Consider the following 20838-nt stretch of genomic DNA (forward strand, 5'->3'; position numbering starts at 1 on the left):
TTAACATTATAATCACTTCATTTGCTGCAAATGGATTTATGACCACTATAATATGATTCTGAGTTTGTGTATCAAGGGTGTGGTAACAATATTTATTACATCAGATCACATGTAAAAGCCAAGGGCCAAGTATTACGAATTAGTATGTAGTATGTGGCATTAGTCGATCCTTTTTTATCTGTCCCTGCAAACAAACAAAAAACTTTTTCTCTCCTGGGTATATAATAACTTTTTATTTAGCACTTTTCAAAAGGTACAAATGGGTTTACAGAGGCAAAAATGAATTAAAAGCTAATGAAATTAAGGTGAGGTGAAGAAAAACTGACTCATCCTGTTGGCTCATTGACTACAGGTGTGTCACTCAGATGTTTGACCTCCAGCGTCACATAGTTTTTTGTTTTTTTTTACCCCCGTCAGTGACTCCATTGACTGTTCACAGAACAGATGATGCACTAACACTACAAGCTTAATGGAAAAAAAACAGTGACCTCCCAAAGTATTGTGTTTGTCTTCCAGTTTTTCAGGAGAAACCAGAGATCCCTCCTAGCCAGGCCCAGGCTCAGGCCAGGAGCATCCCCCCCGAGGAGTACTCGTACACAGCTTCCATCTTGAGGCTGCTGCGCAACAAGCCCTTCATGCTCCTGGTGGTCAGCTACGGTGGGTCCCTTTCTGTCCCCTGAAATTTGTGTATTCATTTGCACTTTGCTGTTATTGATCCCTCACTGATGTTTATCCAAAACTGCCACTAATTCATTGAATTGTTTATGTCATGTAATTCTTTTTTTTTTTTAAGTTAAGTTATGAAAGACAATGTGTTTAAATTGTGGGTTTTGTCTAACAAGCAAAGATACTTAAGTCACAATGATATTAACCCTTTGAAACTTGGATCAACATCATTTTTCTTGTGCTGCGTTCAGATGCCTTTCACAAGCATTTACACCTTGATTTCTTTAAAAACATGAGAAAAAAAAGCAAAATAGAAACTTGGGAAAAAATAAACTGCAACTTGCAACAAATTCATAAATGGTGAGAAGAAAATGACCTGAAAATAAGAGACATAGAAGATCCCAATAAAAAGTAATAAGAAACATATTGGGACAAATATATTTATAATAATTAGAAATCTGCATTTATAATTATGATACTGGAAAAAAAAATATATTTTATTACTATGTTTTATTTATGTCCTTTTCGCAATATTTTTTCTTGTAGGCCCAACTTTTTATTACATTTTTTGCTTATATTTAGGTCATTTATGTCCATGTTTTTGAGGTTTCAGGTTTCAAAGGTTTTAACAAAGAAAACCAGGAAAACCTCACATTTCAGAGTCTAGTATTAGAACATTTTTGACCTTTTCCCTTGATTATTATAAGTAATTAATAAAATATCAGAACTATTGTAAGTTGATTCACTCACATCAAAGTTCCTTTGGGACTGTTCATAATCAATGAGAGGAAAGAGGGTGGTGCAAAATGGGGGAGGCGCTTGAAATATTTCTTAAGCACTGGGGAGGGAGTTATGTTAATTGATTTGGTTTAGGGCGTGACAATCAACTTTAAATTATATTTATTTTAAATACCCTCATAAGCCCCAAAACCTCAAGTGGGTTTGAAAAGCATGTTTTTCACAGAATTCTTCAAAATCACACAATTTACCATTATCATGGCTATTTATGGTGAAGGGAGGGTCATGCATTTTCTCCCAGTCACTTAGGGAGGCTCAAGTAAAGATGTTTGTCACTCTGGGGAGTGTCATGATATACTATATATATATATATATAGTCACAACCTGGCCACCCTCCTGCTCTTATAAATAAATTACATCCCCATACATGACCTTACTTCCTAAAAATGCTACACTGAACAATAATTCAAATGCAACTCTTTTGTCTTCACAGGTTTAGCTAACAATTAAAGGCCGCTCTAAAATGTGCAGTTTTATCTTGAAATAGAAATTCATTAGTATTTCACAGAACTAATGAATGCAGAAATGCATCTTTGGTCACGGTCAAGTAGAAGCACTTAGTAACATGGTTTTCAACAAATATTCAACCAGAATGTGAGAGAAATAAGTATTTTCTATGCATATAAAGGTCATAGATCTTTAACTTAAACCTGCGAACAACGGGAGAAAAAAACAAAAGTGTCGCATTCGAATTTTTATTCAGTGTAATTTAAGCATGCTGCGGGTTTTTATGAAGGTCACTTTAAATTCTATCATAAAGATATCAGAGAGGGGGTCAGATCTGTCTTCACATGCTTCTGTGTCATTATGGTGTCTTGATGACATCATTGCGATATGCAGGTCTTCCCAGACTCCAACATTTTACTTTTATCACATACTCAGGTTTGGATGTTGTAAAAAATAGAAGCGAAAATAAAAGTGTTGTGTTCCCATCTTTGTTCTGTGTAATTTCAGCATGCCGCAGGTTCACAGGAAGGTCACATAAAATGATATCATAAAGATAGCAGATCTGTGTCTTCACATGTGTCATGATGGTGTGTTGATGACATTATCGTAACATGCAGGTCATCCCAGACTCCAGCATCGTACTTTTATCACACACTCATGCAATTATTTCGTTGCGATATCGAGGTGAAAGGTAACAAAGTTGAAAACGCCTCAAAATAGATGTCTGTAGTCGAAGCTGCCACAGTCAAATTTGTTGAACTCACAGTCTTTATCAGCTGGTTTGCAGATATGACGATGTGACACACTGACTTCCAGCGCACTGCCTTTATATAGAATTGATTTAAAGGTCTTCTGAGGTGTTACGCTTTTTGCTCAAAGGTCACTATTGAATGAAGACAGTGTTAATGATTGTCAGAAGCATACTAAAATGCGTTACTGTTAAATGTTTATCCTTCATTTAAGGACATTTTGTGTCCTTGTGCTCTGTTAAACTCAAACTATTAGCCAAGAAGTGACAAGTCTGAAGGCTATAATGAACTTAATGTGTGAAGCTGTCAGCAGTGTTTTTAGGGGCAAACATGAGGACCCATCTGTACTGTCTTCATTCCCTACAGGTCCTCTCAAAATAAACCCTGATTTCTGTTTGTTGTCTGCAGGGCTGAACGTTGGTTGCTTCTATTCTATTTCCACACTGTTGAATCGGATGATCATTGACCATTATCCCGTAAGTCTCAGTGTGTCTGCATGAAAATATACTACATCCTTATGCACTTCATTTCCAACTAGTGTTTCTGTCTTTGTTCTCTGTTTTCTTCCATTCTTTGCTCTTTAACCATTCTTTCCTGCCATGTACTTGGTGTCAATAGTGGCCGACCAGCATGTAGACATTTGTTTTCTGTGACGCTGATAACTGTTAAACTGTTCAGATGACCCTGACATAGATAACTGAGGTCTGGGAGTCTGATTGTTATGGCTCAGAGCTTCCAGGACAAGACAACTGAAGGGTGTACAATGTCACAGATGCCCTGTATGGTCTGTAAAACCAGATATGTCAATGATTTTCCTCTCAGGGTGAAGAGGTGAATGCTGGGAGAATTGGTCTTACTATTGTCATCGCTGGCATGGCGGGGTCACTCATATGTGGCATTTGGTTGGACAAGACCAAAACATACAAGTAAGATATTTATATGAAACACTGTTTTTAGTACAGTTTGATGGACAAAATGAACAGACTTTCTTCATGGGTTTCTATATATCTACTAACCTTAATGGACATTAAAATGATTTGTTTTTATTTCCTTTCAGTAAATTAGTCCATAAGGTTCAACAATTTGGAAAACAAATTACCAATCTACTTTTACACACGGCCTCCTTGCATGGACGTCTCTTACATCAACCATTCACTGGGAGATGTCCAAGTGGATTCGTGCCCACATTTGTTTAAAGTGGGCACGAATGAGAATCCAGCATTTTATTTCTGACGTCCCTCTCTGCTGATCTGAGCTGACAGGCTATACTCTGCTGCTCCTGCAGGTCACATCTCAGGCCACCACATTAAACATGGAAAATACTAAGAATTCAATCATTTAAGTGAATATTAACAAATTGTATCTGATTATTGATATTATTGATGCTGTTGTTTTGTCAGCATCAAGCTTGTCAGTACTTTTCACTTTTTCAAAGCTGTTTTCGAAGTAGTAGTTGTTTGGTACACGGCTTTCAGTGACCTGGCATGAAAACTATTATGACTGGAAAAAATCCTAGGCCCTCAGATTCCTTACATGCCATTGGGATGCTTCGCTGTCCAAGCAGTCAGGCCCAGATTTACGTCGACCCTCTCACGCCTATTGTCCAATGTGGGAGAGAGTCGAAGGACTACGTTATATTAACAAAAATGTTTTGCAGCCGTATTTTACGCGTGGTTGTACAAGAGACAGCTTCATCGGAGTAAGCCTGTTTATGCAGATGGCCTGAGTTATGATCAGGGGTCTTCAGTGACTTAAGAATATTGTTTATGCGGAGGACGGATTATAAAGTGAGGAATTTCATTTCAAGTGAGACATCCATCGGGAAAAGATGCTGGATCTGACACAAAACATTACAAATAAAACTATTAAATAGTTTTTATATCATGCAGCGGTAGTATCTGAGGACATTTGTAAGCAGCGTCCTGGTTAAATGTGCCATAATGCATTATATACGTTTAACGGATGAGATGCACGAAATGATGCATGTTAATGTGGAGGCTACTGGCCTGTTATGCTTTCCCATTACTGGTTGTACAGACGTTTTGCGTTGCGTTTTGCTCTTTGTGATATATTTCTTGCAGACTGAATGATGTGTTGACAGGTGTTCTTTCAAATGTAATATAAAATGTGTATAAAGGCATCAAATAACCACCAACCCACACAGGTGTTGACAAATCTATGAAAGCAGATTGTTTTATTATTAATGCAAAAAAAACCCCAAAACCAAACGCTAAATTTGGGTGTATAACTTCATACCTATTTTTTAAAGGAATACTTCACCTCCCCAAATGATTATTTATCAGTTTCTCACCCCATCTTACACTGAATTCAGGAAGAAGCTGTTTTTCTCGCAAGCCTCCACAGTGAACGGAGAATCCAAAAACTTTTGAATAATTCTTGAAGAGTTAAAGCCATAGGAAATGACATTTAACAACAGCATATTGTTTTACAAACACACACACAACTTCTACAGCATAATTTAAGTCTCATTTATGTAGTTTCAGGCCCAGTACTTCCCAAACACATGCATTTTCACCAAAACACTTCTGTATTACCAGCGACAGTGTGTAACTCCGTTTGTAAGACTGTTTAAGCTGAAGGTTTTAGCAAGAATGCATATGTTTGGAAACTGACATTTGGGATTATACTGCACGAGTTGTGTGACAGTTTGTAAACTTATGTTCAGATATAGTTTTTCTGTTGTTAACCATTTGAAACCTGGATTGACATCACTTTTCTTGTGCTGCATTCAGAGTGCTTTCACAGGTATTTAACTTCTAAACCCTGAGCAAATTGATTTGACGTCTTTAGAAAACATGGGTAAAAAGGCAATAAGCAACTCTGCAAGAAATGTTTTGCAAATTTCAAGAAATTAGTGAATTTAGAAAACTTAAAAAAAAAAAAAAAAACTTGGGAAAAGGTCCAGAAAATAATGATCATTGTCTATGATCATTATATATTTAAAATAATGTTGCAGAATAATTGTTATTTTTAAGTGCATTTTTTCCCACATATTTCCGTGTTTGTTTTTTACTTTCATTTTTTTGTGCCCTTTTTTTAGGTAGTTTTGTTCACTTTTACAGGCGATTACCTCTTAAATTGCTCCTTCCATTCTTCTCATGTTTTTGAAAGAAAAAAAGCCAATTTGCTCAGATTTCAAAGGGTTAAAACCTATCACCTATGACTTCAGTTCATCAAGAATTTTTCTAGTATTTGGATCTTTGTTCACCCCGCAGGCATGTGAGAAAAATATGAGCTTTCATCCCTAATTCAAGGTAACACAACGTGAGTAAATGACAGAAATGATCATATGGAGGATATGGTATTCCTTTAAGTATAGAATTATCAGAATATAGATGAAGGATAGTCAGGAAATATTTCCCCTGTTACTGATGAAATGGCTTGTACAAATGTATACATACCAGAAATCTTGTTGTCAAATTATGACGTAGGACTTCTTTTGTTTGATCAGATTTGGCAGGCGTGTAGCAAACACGAGTCTTGTCACGAGATTCAGATTCTTACACATTACTGTAAATGTTGAGTAGGATTATATGGGATTTCTACTGTGATTCGTGAGTCTTCAATGAAAATAATCTCCTCACAGTCATAATGTTCTGTGTGTTCATTTAACGTATTGCTGTATGGTTTGTATTTTTAATTTGTGAGATAAATATTCCTCTCTTCTCTCCTCAGACAAACCACCTTGGCCGTGTATCTCCTCTCTCTGATTGGCATGCTGGTCTACACCTTCACCCTCAACCTGGGGCACTTGTGGTTGGTGTTTATCACAGCTGGAGTTTTAGGGTAGGTAACCATTACATAGAAGTAGCTGCAGATGCCATAAACAATCACAGCCAGAGTTTAAAGTAGTAAAAAATTAACCATAGTTCAGAAGAGATAATAAAAAGGGTTCCAGCAGGGCGTGAAATCTTGAGATATAAATCTGAGATTTGTTATGCCAACTTGTTAATGTGAAACTTTGGACTTTATTTTGTTATCATTAAGACTTTGTGTCTATGATGTAATCACTTGGCCGGCCACCAGTGTTCTTCATATTTGGTGGACTGTAGGTTGTGACACTGGGTAACCGACATTTTTAAAATTAACTATAGACTGTCCCGAATACGGTTGCTGCCATCTTGCGCTGTCTGCGGTATCGAGTTCCTGCCTAAACACCTGTCCAACCATTCTTGAGCAGTGCTGCTGATAGTGAGCACACCGACAGGCACACACACAGCTGTCAACCGTGACGTCAAAACCCCTTTTTGATATCATCAAATCACTCATGAAAACCAACTTATAAGAAAAACAAACTATTGAACAATAAGATAAGTACTTAAAATGACAAAAAAACATCTTTGAGAAGAATTGATTTGACATGTAATTTTAGTTTATAGTTTTGCCCGTGTCCCATTTGTTGACATGGAGTTTTGGCTTCACGTTTTGGGTGGCTGTCGTGTTGTCCATCTTTATTTATAATATACGGTTATGGTAATGTCTTATGCATTCGTCAGTTTGACGCAGAATAGTGACGATGGTTGATGCTGACTTTTTGTCCGTCTTAAGTTGTGTCCTTAAGTGACCGAACACCAACATCTGTTTGATGCAAGAGTCAAAGGTCTTTCTGATGTCATATTTACATCTGCTGACTCAAAGATAATCACAAGTAAAAGAGTATCAATTTTAACATTGCCTCCTCCCAAAACATGTCCATTTTATATCAATCCATTGATGCTGTTATGCTCTGTGAACCCTGGAAACCCCGACATGGACATTTAAGCCTTAAATGATGACTGAAGAGAAGGTTTGCTTTGACTTGTCTGATGGCACAGCTTTTAGACTAAATTTTAAGCCTGAGTTTATGGTGAACCAAGTCTATCACATTTGATGCCCACAGGTCTGAACAGCTCTTAACATTTTGTTAGTAATGCCCTAAATATTCTGGTGCTGTTGTAGTTCATGTGTCTTTGCATTTCTCTCATCTGGCACGAGAACTGCTTTGTCAAAGTAATATTAAAGCTCTGCCGATCCCCCCCAGTCCACGTGCTTTGTCCTTACAATTATTGCTTTTTATGGTAAGCTGATTAAGCCCATAACTGGTTTCCATAGTAATGCCTTTGTCTGCTTTTTGTTCCTGAAACCCAGACAGGATGTGTTATACAGCAATGCACACTTTCCCTATTTTGTGTTTTTTCTATAACACGGTTACGATGAAAAACTACTGAAGAACAAACAGTGTTGTTTTAGCTTTTTATTTGACCTCTACCATCTGCCTGTCTGTCTGCCTGTCTGTCTCTCTCTTTGTCTGTCTGTCTGTCTGTCTGCAGCTTCTTCATGACAGGATATCTGCCTCTGGGCTTTGAGTTTGCAGTTGAGCTCACCTTTCCGGAATCAGAGGGAACCTCATCTGGGCTTCTTAACTGCTCAGCTCAGGTCAGTGGCGTTTGCACGGTGAACATTTAAGACAGAATACAAAAGGTTCAACATTTTTAACAACGTTTTCAACATTTGAATCTCGTTTCAGATCTTTGGAATCATTTTCACCATCTCCCAGGGGAAGATTATTGATAGATGGGGCACTCTTGCGGGAAACATCTTCCTGTGTATCTTCCTGCTTATAGGAGCTGTGCTGACAGGTAAAATATTTATCTTTATCTCAGTCTTCAGCAAACCTCTCCTGAAACAGGGCTCACAAGACCAAACAACACTGAAGTGTGTGTTTTAGAAGTAGAGCATGACTGTTAAAACCATGGATGTATTACAAGGAAGTCAAACAAGTGTTTATAATCCCACAATTCCACAGAAACAGCACATCTTTTTTTTTTGTTAGGACAAGGTTGTCCCCTAGTGGCCAAATGAAGAATTCCCAGTTATCAAAGGCACAGCTGAATTAAAAAACTGAATCTTATTGAAAAGCTTTATCTTAACTCATTAAGTGGTGGGGATAGTATTGAAAATCTATACTAAAATAAAAAATACAATTACTCCCACAAAACAATAGTAAAGTAGTAAAAGTGAAAATCACCATTTGAGAACTACTCATGTAAAATTAAAAAAGTACTAGGTTAATAAATTACTTCACTTCTTCACCATGCAGGTCAGTGCAAAAAATACACACACACAAAAAAAACAAACAAATATCAGTTACAGGTCTAATAAACTACTAATAATCATATCAGTATTGGTCCTGAAAAATCAATATCAGACGACTCCGTACTGTGATGTCCTTTTTGCTGTCCCTGTTTTATCAAGTGAACATAATTCTCCACATTTTGCAGTTTCCTCACTGACATAATACAGAGTCCAGCTCTAATTTATTCTGAAAATCCACCACGACCATAACTTCCATAAGCTAAACTTTTCCTCTCCTCCGTGTTCATCACAGGATTCATTAAGTCAGATCTCCGACGGCAGAAGGCCAACCTTCAACAGAACGAGGTGCAGACAGTGAGTGTAAGTACATGTGTTTATGCTACATGAAGTCAGAGGTGGGTTCCTCACATCCCTGTGGAGAAGGAATGTGTCAGATGCCGCCCTGGCTCTGGGGTGAATGCATGCCTTCTCCGCAGTCCTCAAACTCCAGTTCACTGCTGCAAGCATGCACACGAGTGAATGTATGTGGTTACACTGCTGAAAACTTTCACTGTATACTCTCTAAAAACATCCTCTATTCACAGTTCATTTCACTCACAGTTCTGCTTTGTCTGACGGCTCTAACGGCATGTTTACCATCTGCTGCTATAAAAACCTCATTCTGTTTGAATTTGAAGACATGCTTTATTGTTCTATCACATGGGTGTGGCTGACAGCTGTCAAACAGGTCAGTAATGTGTAATAATCAGTTAATAAATCACTGTAACACTGTGATAATGACACTTCACAATCTGCTATTAATGAATAGAATGCAGGTTTAATTTATTAAGGTCATCAGAAACAAAGAGTTTTTTTGGTCAATAGTTTGGTTGTATTTCACGTATCACAGATTCAAATTTAGTCCAACAGAAAATAAAACCCAGTGGCTTTCAGTGGTTACGGTCACCTTAAAATTTTTAACAATTTTTAACAAAATCTTGCATTGTGCGTCTTACGCTTCTCGCTCGTTACCTTGTTTAAGACAAGTTTGGGACCCTTTTCCCTCACCCTTTCTCTTTTTCTAATATTCCAATTCTAACAGTACGAATGCAGATAAAATGGAAATCTCTTGCATGCTAACAATAACAACAACAACAACAACAATAATTCTGATATTTATTGAATAGCCCAACATGAGCCAGTTCAGTTGAATAGTTAGAAGTGAGAAGACCAGCAGTGAGAAAAACAATGATACAGGCATTATAAGCCTTAATAGTGGATTAAGTTAAGATATATCAAAATAAATATTGCCAAACAAATCCTTTTATAAATGTTTATCAGAGTTACATCATATTTAGCATGATCTACCGCAAGATTCATGTTCTCATCACTAAGTGGGCTTGAGTGGAGGTATCAGGTGGTATTAGTTGGGTGTGCAGGGTTTAGTTGGGGCCAGTCTGCTGGTGGTGGTGGTGGTGTGGGATGGAGGACGAAATGGCCCCTCTGGGCCCCTCAGAAGTGTGACACCAAAGCTATTGTTCCAGCCTACAGGCTCCGTGTCATCAGCACAGGATTACGGGGCCACAGCGTGCAGCGCCCACTGGCATAAACCCACACTAAAAACCAAACACACCTGCCAAGGTAGGGACACACACTCTCTGAAGCTGCAATGGCAGTAATATGATGCTCTACACACACACACACACACACACACACACACACACACACACACACACACACACACAAACACAAATGTAAACACACAATGGACAAGAGTAAGGCCAACAAATCTTGTTTTCACGGTTAAAATGCCACTGAAATCTCCAGAACATTGAAAAAACTGTCACAAAAAAACATCTTTCAGTTTCAGTGATCAATGAATAATCAAATATATAGTTTGAGTATTACTTGAGGTGCAAATGCAGTACATTCTGCTCCATTTCAAAGTCAGATCAAACAGGTTCATGTCTGTTACTGTGCAATAAAACAGTTTATCGAAAGATTTCAACTTCCCATAAAACTATTAAAGAATAATAAATAAAGGTCCTCTGTGTAGGATTTTGGTATATAGTATTATAACTATGTTTTCATTTGTTTACAATCACCAAAAAATAAGGATTTCTGTGTGTTTTTCTCATTTATATCTATATGCAAAGTGGGTCTGCCCAGAATGGATAAACCAAACATTTACGTTTTCGTATCAGCCGCCTTAGTTATCCTACATGCTGGTTACCAGTTAAGTTTCAGTTCTGCAAACTTACCACTAGATGCCACTAAATCCTACACACTGGACCTTTAGGTAAAACAGATTCCCAGCACTTTTGTTTTTTGTCATCTGCTTTTTTTGTGGCTTTAATCAAATTAACTTTTTAATTAAATTTTAAAATGATCATTGGATAGTTGGGATTAACTGACAATACTAACCAATAGGTTTAAATGATTACATAATTTCTGGATTATATTGATTTGATGCGAGAGGTTTTAATATGTTTAATATCGAACTAATGCACAGAATAATTTTGGTTATGTTAATATGACATGCCCATGTTGTGTTTCCTTTCTGGAGGTCATGATGAGTTGAGAATTTGTGTCTTCTGATGAAAAAACGACTCTGTGTCATGTTTGACGATGTGATTGTAATTGCATGTCCTCATGCTTTACAGAAAGCGACAGCTGATGTAGAAGGAGCCGTCTCTTCCCCTGAAGTCCTGAAGGAGAGGAAGTTATGAGGAGGACGGACTCTCTCAGTGACACAGTGTACAGATCAAAATATAAACACTGACACTATCAACATGCCAAAACACACACACACACACACACCGCCACAGAGACACAAAAAAAAGGCTGCTGTGAAGAGTGAGCACACGCAGGGTGACTCACGCTGAGCAGCCCCCTGTGAGGCTTTCAAAACCAGCAGACCTGCGGTACATCTGATGTACTGTGACTGTGTGGACGCCACGCTCAGCACCTACCACGAGAGATTCACACTAATATCCCAAGTGCAGCTAAGTTCATCACAAACTGAGCACAAGTCCGATCATGCACAAAGGGAACGCACTTGGACCCTAAATGGGTTTTACACCTCTTCACCCCCCCCCATGCATCTAATGAGCAATATTTAAACTGTGCGCGTTTCCTATATTGGACCAATATTGTGTGTAACTGAACTCAGTCTTTACGTCACTGAAGGCATTCATTTTAATGATAAGACACAGATGACCAGGCTTCCTGCAACTTTTTACTAGTGAATTTTAAGACTTTTCTATTACGCTTTACCCCATTTCAGTGATTTTATTTAAGTAGGTTAACCCTTTGAAACCTGGGCAAAATGGCTTCATTCTTTTTTTCCCAAAAATATGGTAGAAAGGCAATGAGCAACTTAAGAAGAAATGACAAAGAAAATAGCAAGAAATTAGTTAAAAGCACCAGAAAATTACGTAAAAATTACAGAGAAAACAACAATCAGCCAACCAAATAAACAAGCAAACAAACAAACAAACACACACACACACAGACACACACACACACAAGAAATTGTAATAATTAAGTAAAATAATTTTAAATATAGAATTACAAATTTTAAAAAAGTTACTATTATTTTTAAAATTTAAATTTTTAATTACGATAATAATGCATGAAGTTCTCTGGACTCTCTCTGTCCCAAGCTTTTTTGAAAGAAAGTTTTGAAAACAACTTTTTGTTTTTTTGCAATTTGCGGGACATTTCTCGCCCAGTTGCTCATGTCTTTTCCCATTTGTTTTTGAAAGAAATCAAACCAGTTTGCTGAGGATTCAAATACTTGTAAAATGCATCTGAATTCAGCACAAGAAAAGTGATGTTGATCCAGGTTTTTAAGCATTAAAATAGGTAAAACTCTATTGCCCCACATTATTGATTAAATATGCACTTCCAGGCATTTGCAGATGAGCAAACTACCAGTGCTTACAAACTTTATTTGCTGGTTTGACATTTCCACCATCAACTAGCAGTATAGACCAACATAACAGACCAGTACGTACACATACTTCACAAAACGTCAAAGTCACACCCATTTTTTAACCTGATACACAACAGCTTTTAGGCATTTCTCTGAAATGTGACAGCATGTTTCCTTTAAATCTGGGGCCCAACATTGGCAATGACATGAAGCCGGTCTGGTCCATGTGCATCTAAATAGGCCACTAGATTTAAAATTAGTAATACAAGGAACAAAATTTGTCTAACATTTGACATAAAACAATGTATATTTAAATTTTTTTCCTAAACTTTCTGTCAATTCCAAACCATTTCCAGGCCTGGAAAACAGTTTTGTAAATTTCATAACTTCTCCAGGAGTTTCATGACTGTGTGTGGGAACCCTGGATGACAAACTGTGTTGTGTTTTCCTGTTGTGGCAGTCAGCAGCTCAGCGTATCATCTCTGCCCGCCTTTCAGGATCACAGGGAAGTATCACTTCTGCATACTGCTGATTATAAATATGATCGATGCTGTGCATCTGAGTACACTTTGGAAGGTCAGTTTTCCTCATTTTACTGTAAGTGATCTCTACAAGACATTTGGTGATGATGATCCTGATCACCATGCGACAGCGTCTGGAGTGTGAAGGATTTCAGCACAGCACAAAAACACAACAGAAGGCAAATCGAGCTACTGCAATTGTCACTTTGCACAAGAAATGTTTTTATGTGTAAAAAACGACTTAGTTTGTAAATTTGTTAAGAAATGTAGTGCATGCCGTTTGTCACTAACATGTTTTACGTGATTTTTCTACTTTATAATGAATGTTATGTGATTGTGAGAGATAGATATCCTCTCAGTGGTATTTTTAGGACATTTTACAGTGCTGTGAAAAATGTTACATCCTTAGAGTTTTTTTCTTTCTCTTTTGACCAGATACATTCTATGACACTAAGAAAATACATCAAAGTGAAAAACAAATATTTAGATGAATGAGAGGAATCAATACAGTTTTTGTTTTCTATATCTAATTAGATAGCGTCAAGAAAAAAGTGTCACTGTATGTATTTTTGGATATAATAAGGACATTAGAATTTATTTATTGATCTCTTTTTTTAAAGCTTTTGTAAAGTGTCTTTTGAGTACCTTGAAAGGTGCTCAATAAATAAAATGTATTATTATTATTATTATTATTATTATTATTAAATGTTTTACCTAAAAAAACCCTGACTAAGCAGTGTACACATTATATATGCATCCCCTATCTAAATCCAGAAAATCCAGAGCTTAAAAGTCACACACAACAGCAAAAAACCTCTAGCTTCAACCCAAATATGAAATTAAAGAGATACTTAACCCTTAACCCTTTGAAACCTGAGCAAAGTGACTTGATTTCTTTCAAAAACACAAGAAGAATGCAAGGAAAGCAGAAATGACTAAAACATGAACAAGAAATTAGTAATATTACTTGAAAATTAGTAATAAAAAAACAAACAAAAACAAAAAACTAAAAAAAATATAATAAAACAAAGCAAGGACATGATCTAGAAAAAGTGCTTAAAATGTATAATAATTCTATAACATAGTTTTGATCAAATCATCACAATTATAAATATATCTATTCCCTAATTTATTTTCCCTATACATTTTTACCTAGTTTTATTTTATTTTATTTTTTTATTTAAAAAATCCCATCAGCCTTTTTTCATATTCTTAACAGAAATTTCACCTATTTGCCCAGGGTTCAAAGATTTAAATACTTGAAAAAGGCGCCTGAAAGCAGCAAAGGGAAAGGGGTGCCCTTCCAGGTTTCAAAGGGTTAAAATGAGAGTAGAATATCAGTACGTATTTCGAGTAACCTTGAACAGCAAACATATTAACTGATTGTTGACCACGTTCAACTGAATAAATTCAAATAAATTGAATTAACAACAGCAAAACTAATGCAGGGGCCATATGTTTGATTTATGTCTAAATGTAATATCACGCCAGACCACTGGGGGCGCTGGCTAATGCAGGCCGCTGGATTTAAGTTCACACCGGTAAACACAGGTGTTACTGATTGAAGACGAAGGCGGGAAACCATTTTGGATTACGCTCGGATGAGGAGCTCAGTATGGCTGTATTTGTTTTAATATCTTTGTGTTAAAATGTATGGGAGCACTCTGGACGATGGTGAGTAAATTAAAAATTATGATATAAACTTTTATTTAGGACTGGAAACTGTTTTCAGAGTACAAAACAACAAAAACCAGTTAGCAGCCAGCAGCCAGCAGCGGCTAAAGTATGGGACATTGTCACTATAACTGCATTAAAACATGCTAACAAACTCTCAGACAGGATTTTAAAACCTCAGTATTTAAATAGGAAAACATTAACTTTAAGTTAAAACCGTAATATTAGATTCTGGCTTTAAAGACGGCAAGATATTACTCATTCTTATTTTAGTTTTAAATAGTAAGGTTTTAGCAAAAATGTATGTGTGTGAGAAGTACTGAGCATACAACTGGATAAATAGGACTTTGATTATATTGCACGAGTTCAGGGTTGGAAATGAACTGTTTTAGCTACCTGTCATTGTGGCTGATGGACTCCCAAATATACCAGACACATAACTGATTACTAGTTTATCCTTATTAATCAAACCAGTAATTAACTTAAAAACATGTGTTTATAAATATGGTAATTAAATATATAATGGAATTTAACATAGATAATGTGAAAAACTTGGTTTGAATAAATGAACTTGTATGGGTTATTAACTGAAAAACACACATTTCTAAGTTGATTCCTCTTAAAAATTAAGTTTTCACATTCTTTAAAAGGAATTTTAAAGTGTTATGAACTGTTACCATGATTATGAACACACACTTTAGAGTGGATTAGTAAAGATTCAATTAATCCAACAGATTTTTCCACATCATTTAAAAGTGATGTTAAAGTGTTACATGCTTAATTACCCTGGTTATGAACACAGTTAATTTCTCATAAAATTATATTATTACAACATTTTTTTCACATTATTTTTAGATGGTCCCCTTTACATCAATTCATCCATAATTTTGTTTTTAAATTCTTCGTTCACAAAGGCAGATTGATTGATGTACAAATGATCATTTTGTGGCTGAAGTATTCCTGTGTTAGTGGAAAATAATGCAAATATTCACTTTTAGAAACGACACGTCTCAAGTATTCTCCATCTGTACTGTGTAAATACATATAATTCATTTATTAATTTAGTAGAAAACATCAAAAATCTAATCATGTCATTTTTAAAAGGTTTTCTAGGACAAGAATTTTGCATAAATTCAAAAGGTGTACAAACATTTCACAGCACAAAACAAACATCAAAAATATTTGTTGATAGTTGTGTTTATGAGACTTTGTAATGAAGAGCATAGTTTTAGACTGTTTAGTCGTCCAAGTTCTTTGGTAGATCATGATTTTTAAAAAATCAGAGAAATAAAGCTCTTCTCAAAGAAATCTACGCTGGATTCGTTAATGAGCAAAGACATATAGATGAATGTCATTCTAAAACATTAACTCTTTGAAACCTTCGGTCAAAAACATGGAAAGAAGACAATAAGCAACGTTACAAGAAATGACCAAAAAAAAATGCAAAACAAGTTACAATAAAACAATAATAATGAACTGAAATTAGCATAAAATAAGAAAGGAAGGAAAAAACAAAAAAAAAGACCTGAAAAACTTGTTAAAATATATTACTAATAAATGTGTATATTTCTGTTACCTAATTTTAAATGTATAATTATGGTAATTACAAATATCATTTTGTTGATATGTTTTCCTAGTTATTTTATAATTCTCTAATGATTCTCCTTTTTAAAAAGATAGTTTTGGGCTCATTTTCTTGTCACCTTTTACTAATTTTTTTTGCAATTTGCGGGACATTTCATGCCAAGCTGCTGATTGCCTTTTTCCCATGTTTTTCAAAGTGTTAAATATCTTGTGAGGCTTAACTCAGGTAAACCTCCACATATTGATCACTTAAAATAATTCATTATAAACTGACAAATATCAATCACTATAGTGTAACATGACCTCATTGCATTTTTGATTGCACTGTTAGTGTAAAATCTCAGATTAAAAAAAACAAACATCAAATACAGATGAAGATGTATATTGTCTGTAGAAAGTGTTAGAAATGAATGTACGACCAGATCTCATGTTCTTCAAGGCAAGAAGCAGCACACTGGCCCACTATAGTGTCTGATGTCACTGTGGAGGTGGGAGGAAAATCTAACAGCCGGGATTCAGTTTCGCTTCTTCTGTCGCGCTCCGACTTCCTCTTGTGTCTCTGGGATACACTGGAATCCAATCAGCATCCCTATGATGGAGAAACCTGGAAAAACACACGAAGAGGATATTTGTAAAGATGTTTTAATACCTTAAAAACATCTAATAATTGAAGGGATAATGTACACATCAGCAGTACGGTCAACACTCACTTGCCACAATGAGAGGAGCCATGACCCCGATAGTGAGGGGAGCCGTTTTATAGATGAAGGCTTCAGACAGGAAGTGACCCAACGCCAGCACGAACGTCCATAAGGTGATGTGATACAGCCTGCAGGAGACACACAGTGAGAACACACAGTTTGAAGGTTGTTGACAGAAACAAGGTGCAGGAAGTGAGAAGCTGTCTTACGTTCTGTTCTGGATATCAATGGCGCAGGAACAGCGAATGATCGACGACAGCAACGTCCAAATACCAAATGTTCGAGCTTGGAGACCGTTCACTGACGAAAGGAGAAAGTTAAAATCAGGAATGATGGAGTTAGACAAATGGGAAACAAATCATGATGTAGTTAATCATTTATCTTAGTCTGCCTCATTTAATTTACAACCAGCTTTTACAAATTTTAGGTATATTTACTTGTGTATTTTAATTTCATGCCACATTATATTTCTACTTCACCACACTACAAATATTCTATTTTTTACTCCACTACAATTTTTTGATAACTTTAGCAAGTGGTTACTTTACAAATTATTGTACACAACCCATATGAAGATATACAAGTACAGCCGAGATGATCAGTCAACTTAAAGGAAAATTAGCAGGACTATTTTGATGAATATTTATTTTTTTATGTAAAAATATTTCATGGTTCTAGCTTTTTAAATATGAGGACTTACTTTTCCTTTTCCTTCCTCAATTATTTTAAGTTATTAAATGGATGTAAATAATAATAAAAAATAATAACTATTTATTTTGCACCTTTTTAAAATAGAGTTTGCTTGGACAAATAAGGCAAGAAGGGAGATAACTTATAAGAGCCAAACCATAATGCTGAACTACGACCAGACAAAATTTAAAGTAGAAATAAACAAGTGAGAAACAACTACAAAACAAAAATAACAACAGCCCCCACCGATAAGAGCAAATACAATTCAAAGAATATTAGCAGTAAACACAGAAATAATAGTAATAATAATAGAATTAAACATGATTGAGAAAGAATAAAAGAATACATTAAGAGTCTAAAAAAACTAAAATAGATGAATTAAAACAGACAAATTAACAAGCTACCTTAATTTAATACCTCATTAAATACTTACATTTAATACCTCAATAATTTCCTGAATTAACTTACATACTTTTACTTGCGTAATGTTTTCAATGCAGGACTTTTACTAGAAACAAAGTATTTTCACTGTGTGGTAGTAGTACATTTACTTAAGTAAAGGCTCTGAATACTTCCTCCACCACTGCATATCTGACTATTTTGGTAATCCCGATAGCTTAAATGTTGATTTAGCATCTGATACAAATTCCACATAGATTTTTCTATTCAATGTTATTTTACATACTATTTATTGGGAAATCACATCACCAATTAAGCAAGATTACTGAAAAATATGGTGGTGGTGTGAGGCTGTAAATGTCCATTAAGTTTTGTCAGACAAACTTAGCTTTCTCACCAAACTCTGGCGTGCCTGTGTAGAGCTTCTCTGACAGAAAGCTGTGATCTCTGAAACTCTGCACGGTGTTTCCCATCGCGATGACGGACACCATCACCAGCCAGCTCCGCAGGACGTTCAGAAAGCGACTCATGTTTTCTGTGTGAGAGACGCACCTGTCAGAGAAACTGTGTCAGCAGGAGGCCAGTGCACGTGCAGCTGGCTGCTCATATCACAGACAGAATAATGCTCAATGATTTCTGACAGATCATCCTGCAGCTAGAAAGAGATCCTATGCAATAACTAACATGACATACCAAGCTAACGCTGCTGTAACCTAGTTAGTACAATTAACGAGCATATTATGATGAATGATAACATAAATTCTGCGATATTTACCTGACAGCCTCTATAAAACTACCATCTGAACATTTTCTTCAAAGTGAGGAGAGGACTGGATACAAAATAATTAACTGGGACTCAAGCCAACTGACTATGGTGTTACGTTTACAATGGTAAAGTCTTTCAATCTTGGACTGTGATGTTGGCCAATCACAGAGCTGAAGAGATGGCTCCATTCAATCGTACCATTGATATGATTGGCCCAAATGAGCGTTCCGGTTCCGCCTACTTTCTTCGCTAACCAATAGAAGTCAAGCAAACCGGTCACCTGTAGACTGTATGCTAGGCTGCGTTCAAACAAAGAGTAGATGTGGAGCGAGAGAATTCCGTCCTGTGACTTATGTTTTCGTTATATCTGTTCAAGTGAAGGAAGAGGAATGTACGGAGCCCCGGAGGTGTCATTGGAACAACAACAACAACAACAACAACAACAACAACAACAACAACAACAACAATAATAATAATAATAATGAATGAATAAAAATGTAATGCTGGTGCCATTCATGTATCAATAGTAACAGTTTGGATTTAACTTGTACTTTTTCAACTCAATGTTTTCAATAACTAAATTTCACATATATTTAAGCACTATATGCACTCGAAAAACACAGAAACACATAGCATATTTGATCCTGCACGGTATGCTATTTGAGGAAATTAGGCACTGTTCGTTATTTATGAGAGGGGAATGGGTGGTGCAAAAGGGTAAGGTATGTCAAATAATTTTTTACGCACTGGGGAGGGCCTTTTTTTCCTATCTTTGCGAAGGGAATGGGCATACTACTTTAAATGACTGTATTTAGCAATTATTTTACTGTCAGTTTTTCAAGGAAACATGGCTTCGAAACCAAGGCTTTCTCGTTGATATCGATATCTACTTTTTTTACCCACCTAATTTTAGTGATCGTTAAGTCTCTTCTGTAGTGGAATTAACATCATATTATTCATACTCTTATCGTGACCCAGTTCACACTGTTTTGAGGAAACATATCGTTCCATACAGAAACCATAGCAAAACGTTGCACACAGTATCTAAAGAGATGTAATTTATTATTGTTATTATTATGATTATTATTATAATTTAGTCATTGTATCTGTATTTTTAAGGTACTGGTTGCACACCATTTTGAGACTGAATGTGCCCCAGGATTTTGTCTTCAACTGTTAACCTTCAAACATCAAATGATATTGAAATTTAACAACCAATTTATGGTGAAGGGAGTCACTCAGGGAGGCTCAAGGATAAATAACTGTAGCTTTGGAAAGTGTCAAAAAAGAAAAAAAAACGGTAAAGGTCAAACTTCAGCAACCCCCTGCTCTGATAAATAGAGAACAATCCCTTACCATTTTACCCAGAGGGCATGGGTTCTGTTTTTGTCCGCCGCATGTCCCGCCTCTGGATGCGCATGCGCCCTCCTCAGTTGCTACTCAGTTGTTGTAGTTACCAGGAAGATTAACCGCGATGATCAACTGGCCCTGCCGATACCAACTAGCTAGCAGGTAGCAGCCTCTCAGAGATAAAGACAAGTTTATGTTGCTTTGTACTTGTGTGGCATTGTAAAAACGTTACTTAGGCGGTTTTAAACTTAGCAGACTTTACCTTGTTAGCTTCCCGTACCTCTAGAAACATGTCTGTAACGACAAGTCTCCTTTAGCTAACGCTTGTTTGGCTTTGTGTCAGTGTTAAACGTCTTCTGTCCTCTGTAACGGTGATACAAAGATCATTTTACCACCTCTAACGTTACAGGTAGCGCTACAAAGCAGGCTGAGTGTGTGTTAAATATGCAGCACTGTTTCGGAACCGTACAGTCTTTGTTAG

General features: G+C 36.3%; 3 protein-coding genes across 11 annotated transcripts in view; 2 read left to right on the top strand and 1 right to left on the bottom strand.

Moving 5' to 3' along the window:
* flvcr2a (FLVCR choline and putative heme transporter 2a) overlaps nucleotides 1-13533 on the top strand; it is a 28322-nt gene extending 14789 nt beyond the window's left edge. For 3 of the 5 annotated variants that reach the window (XM_088087821.1, XM_088087819.1, XM_042501373.2), the window contains 8 exons: nucleotides 517-657; nucleotides 3069-3136; nucleotides 3483-3586; nucleotides 6357-6467; nucleotides 7991-8096; nucleotides 8188-8299; nucleotides 9049-9116; nucleotides 10280-13533. In XM_088087821.1, coding sequence (XP_087943947.1) covers nucleotides 517-657; nucleotides 3069-3136; nucleotides 3483-3586; nucleotides 6357-6467; nucleotides 7991-8096; nucleotides 8188-8299; nucleotides 9049-9116; nucleotides 10280-10414 — 845 coding nt within the window. In that variant the 3' untranslated portion in view covers nucleotides 10415-13533. The remainder of the gene's footprint in view (nucleotides 1-516; nucleotides 658-3068; nucleotides 3137-3482; nucleotides 3587-6356; nucleotides 6468-7990; nucleotides 8097-8187; nucleotides 8300-9048; nucleotides 9117-10279) is intronic. The other 2 variants (XM_042501374.2, XM_042501375.2) reach the window with 2 other exon arrangements.
* Nucleotides 13534-14759: 1226 nt separating this feature from the next.
* The window catches only part of ttll5 (tubulin tyrosine ligase-like family, member 5), a 65376-nt gene continuing 59297 nt past the window's right edge, over nucleotides 14760-20838 (top strand). For 2 of the 4 annotated variants that reach the window (XM_088087813.1, XM_088087814.1), the window contains exon 1: nucleotides 14760-14867. In XM_088087813.1, coding sequence (XP_087943939.1) covers nucleotides 14843-14867 — 25 coding nt within the window. In that variant the 5' untranslated portion in view covers nucleotides 14760-14842. Of the gene's footprint in view, nucleotides 14868-20420; nucleotides 20520-20545; nucleotides 20767-20838 lie in introns of those variants that run through there. The other 2 variants (XM_042500315.2, XM_088087816.1) reach the window with 2 other exon arrangements.
* On the bottom strand, nucleotides 15896-19172 carry erg28 (ergosterol biosynthesis 28 homolog). 2 transcript variants are annotated; one of them, XM_042501401.2, is made up of 5 exons: nucleotides 19017-19172; nucleotides 18639-18776; nucleotides 17362-17452; nucleotides 17162-17280; nucleotides 15896-17055 (listed from the first exon to the last, which is right to left on the bottom strand). In XM_042501401.2, the coding sequence occupies exons 2-5, from the start codon at nucleotides 18769-18771 to the stop codon at nucleotides 16967-16969; spliced, it is 432 nt and encodes a 143-aa protein (XP_042357335.1). In that variant the 5' UTR covers nucleotides 18772-18776; nucleotides 19017-19172; the 3' UTR covers nucleotides 15896-16966. The 2 variants fall into 2 exon arrangements, with proteins under 2 accessions (XP_042357335.1, XP_042357336.1); XM_042501402.2 differs by having other exon boundaries at nucleotides 18639-18793; nucleotides 19017-19169.

This window comes from Plectropomus leopardus, chromosome 14 (assembly GCF_026936395.1).
Source record: "Plectropomus leopardus strain MGB_pleo_1.0 chromosome 14, ASM2693639v1, whole genome shotgun sequence".
NCBI lineage: Eukaryota > Metazoa > Chordata > Actinopteri > Perciformes > Serranidae > Plectropomus > Plectropomus leopardus.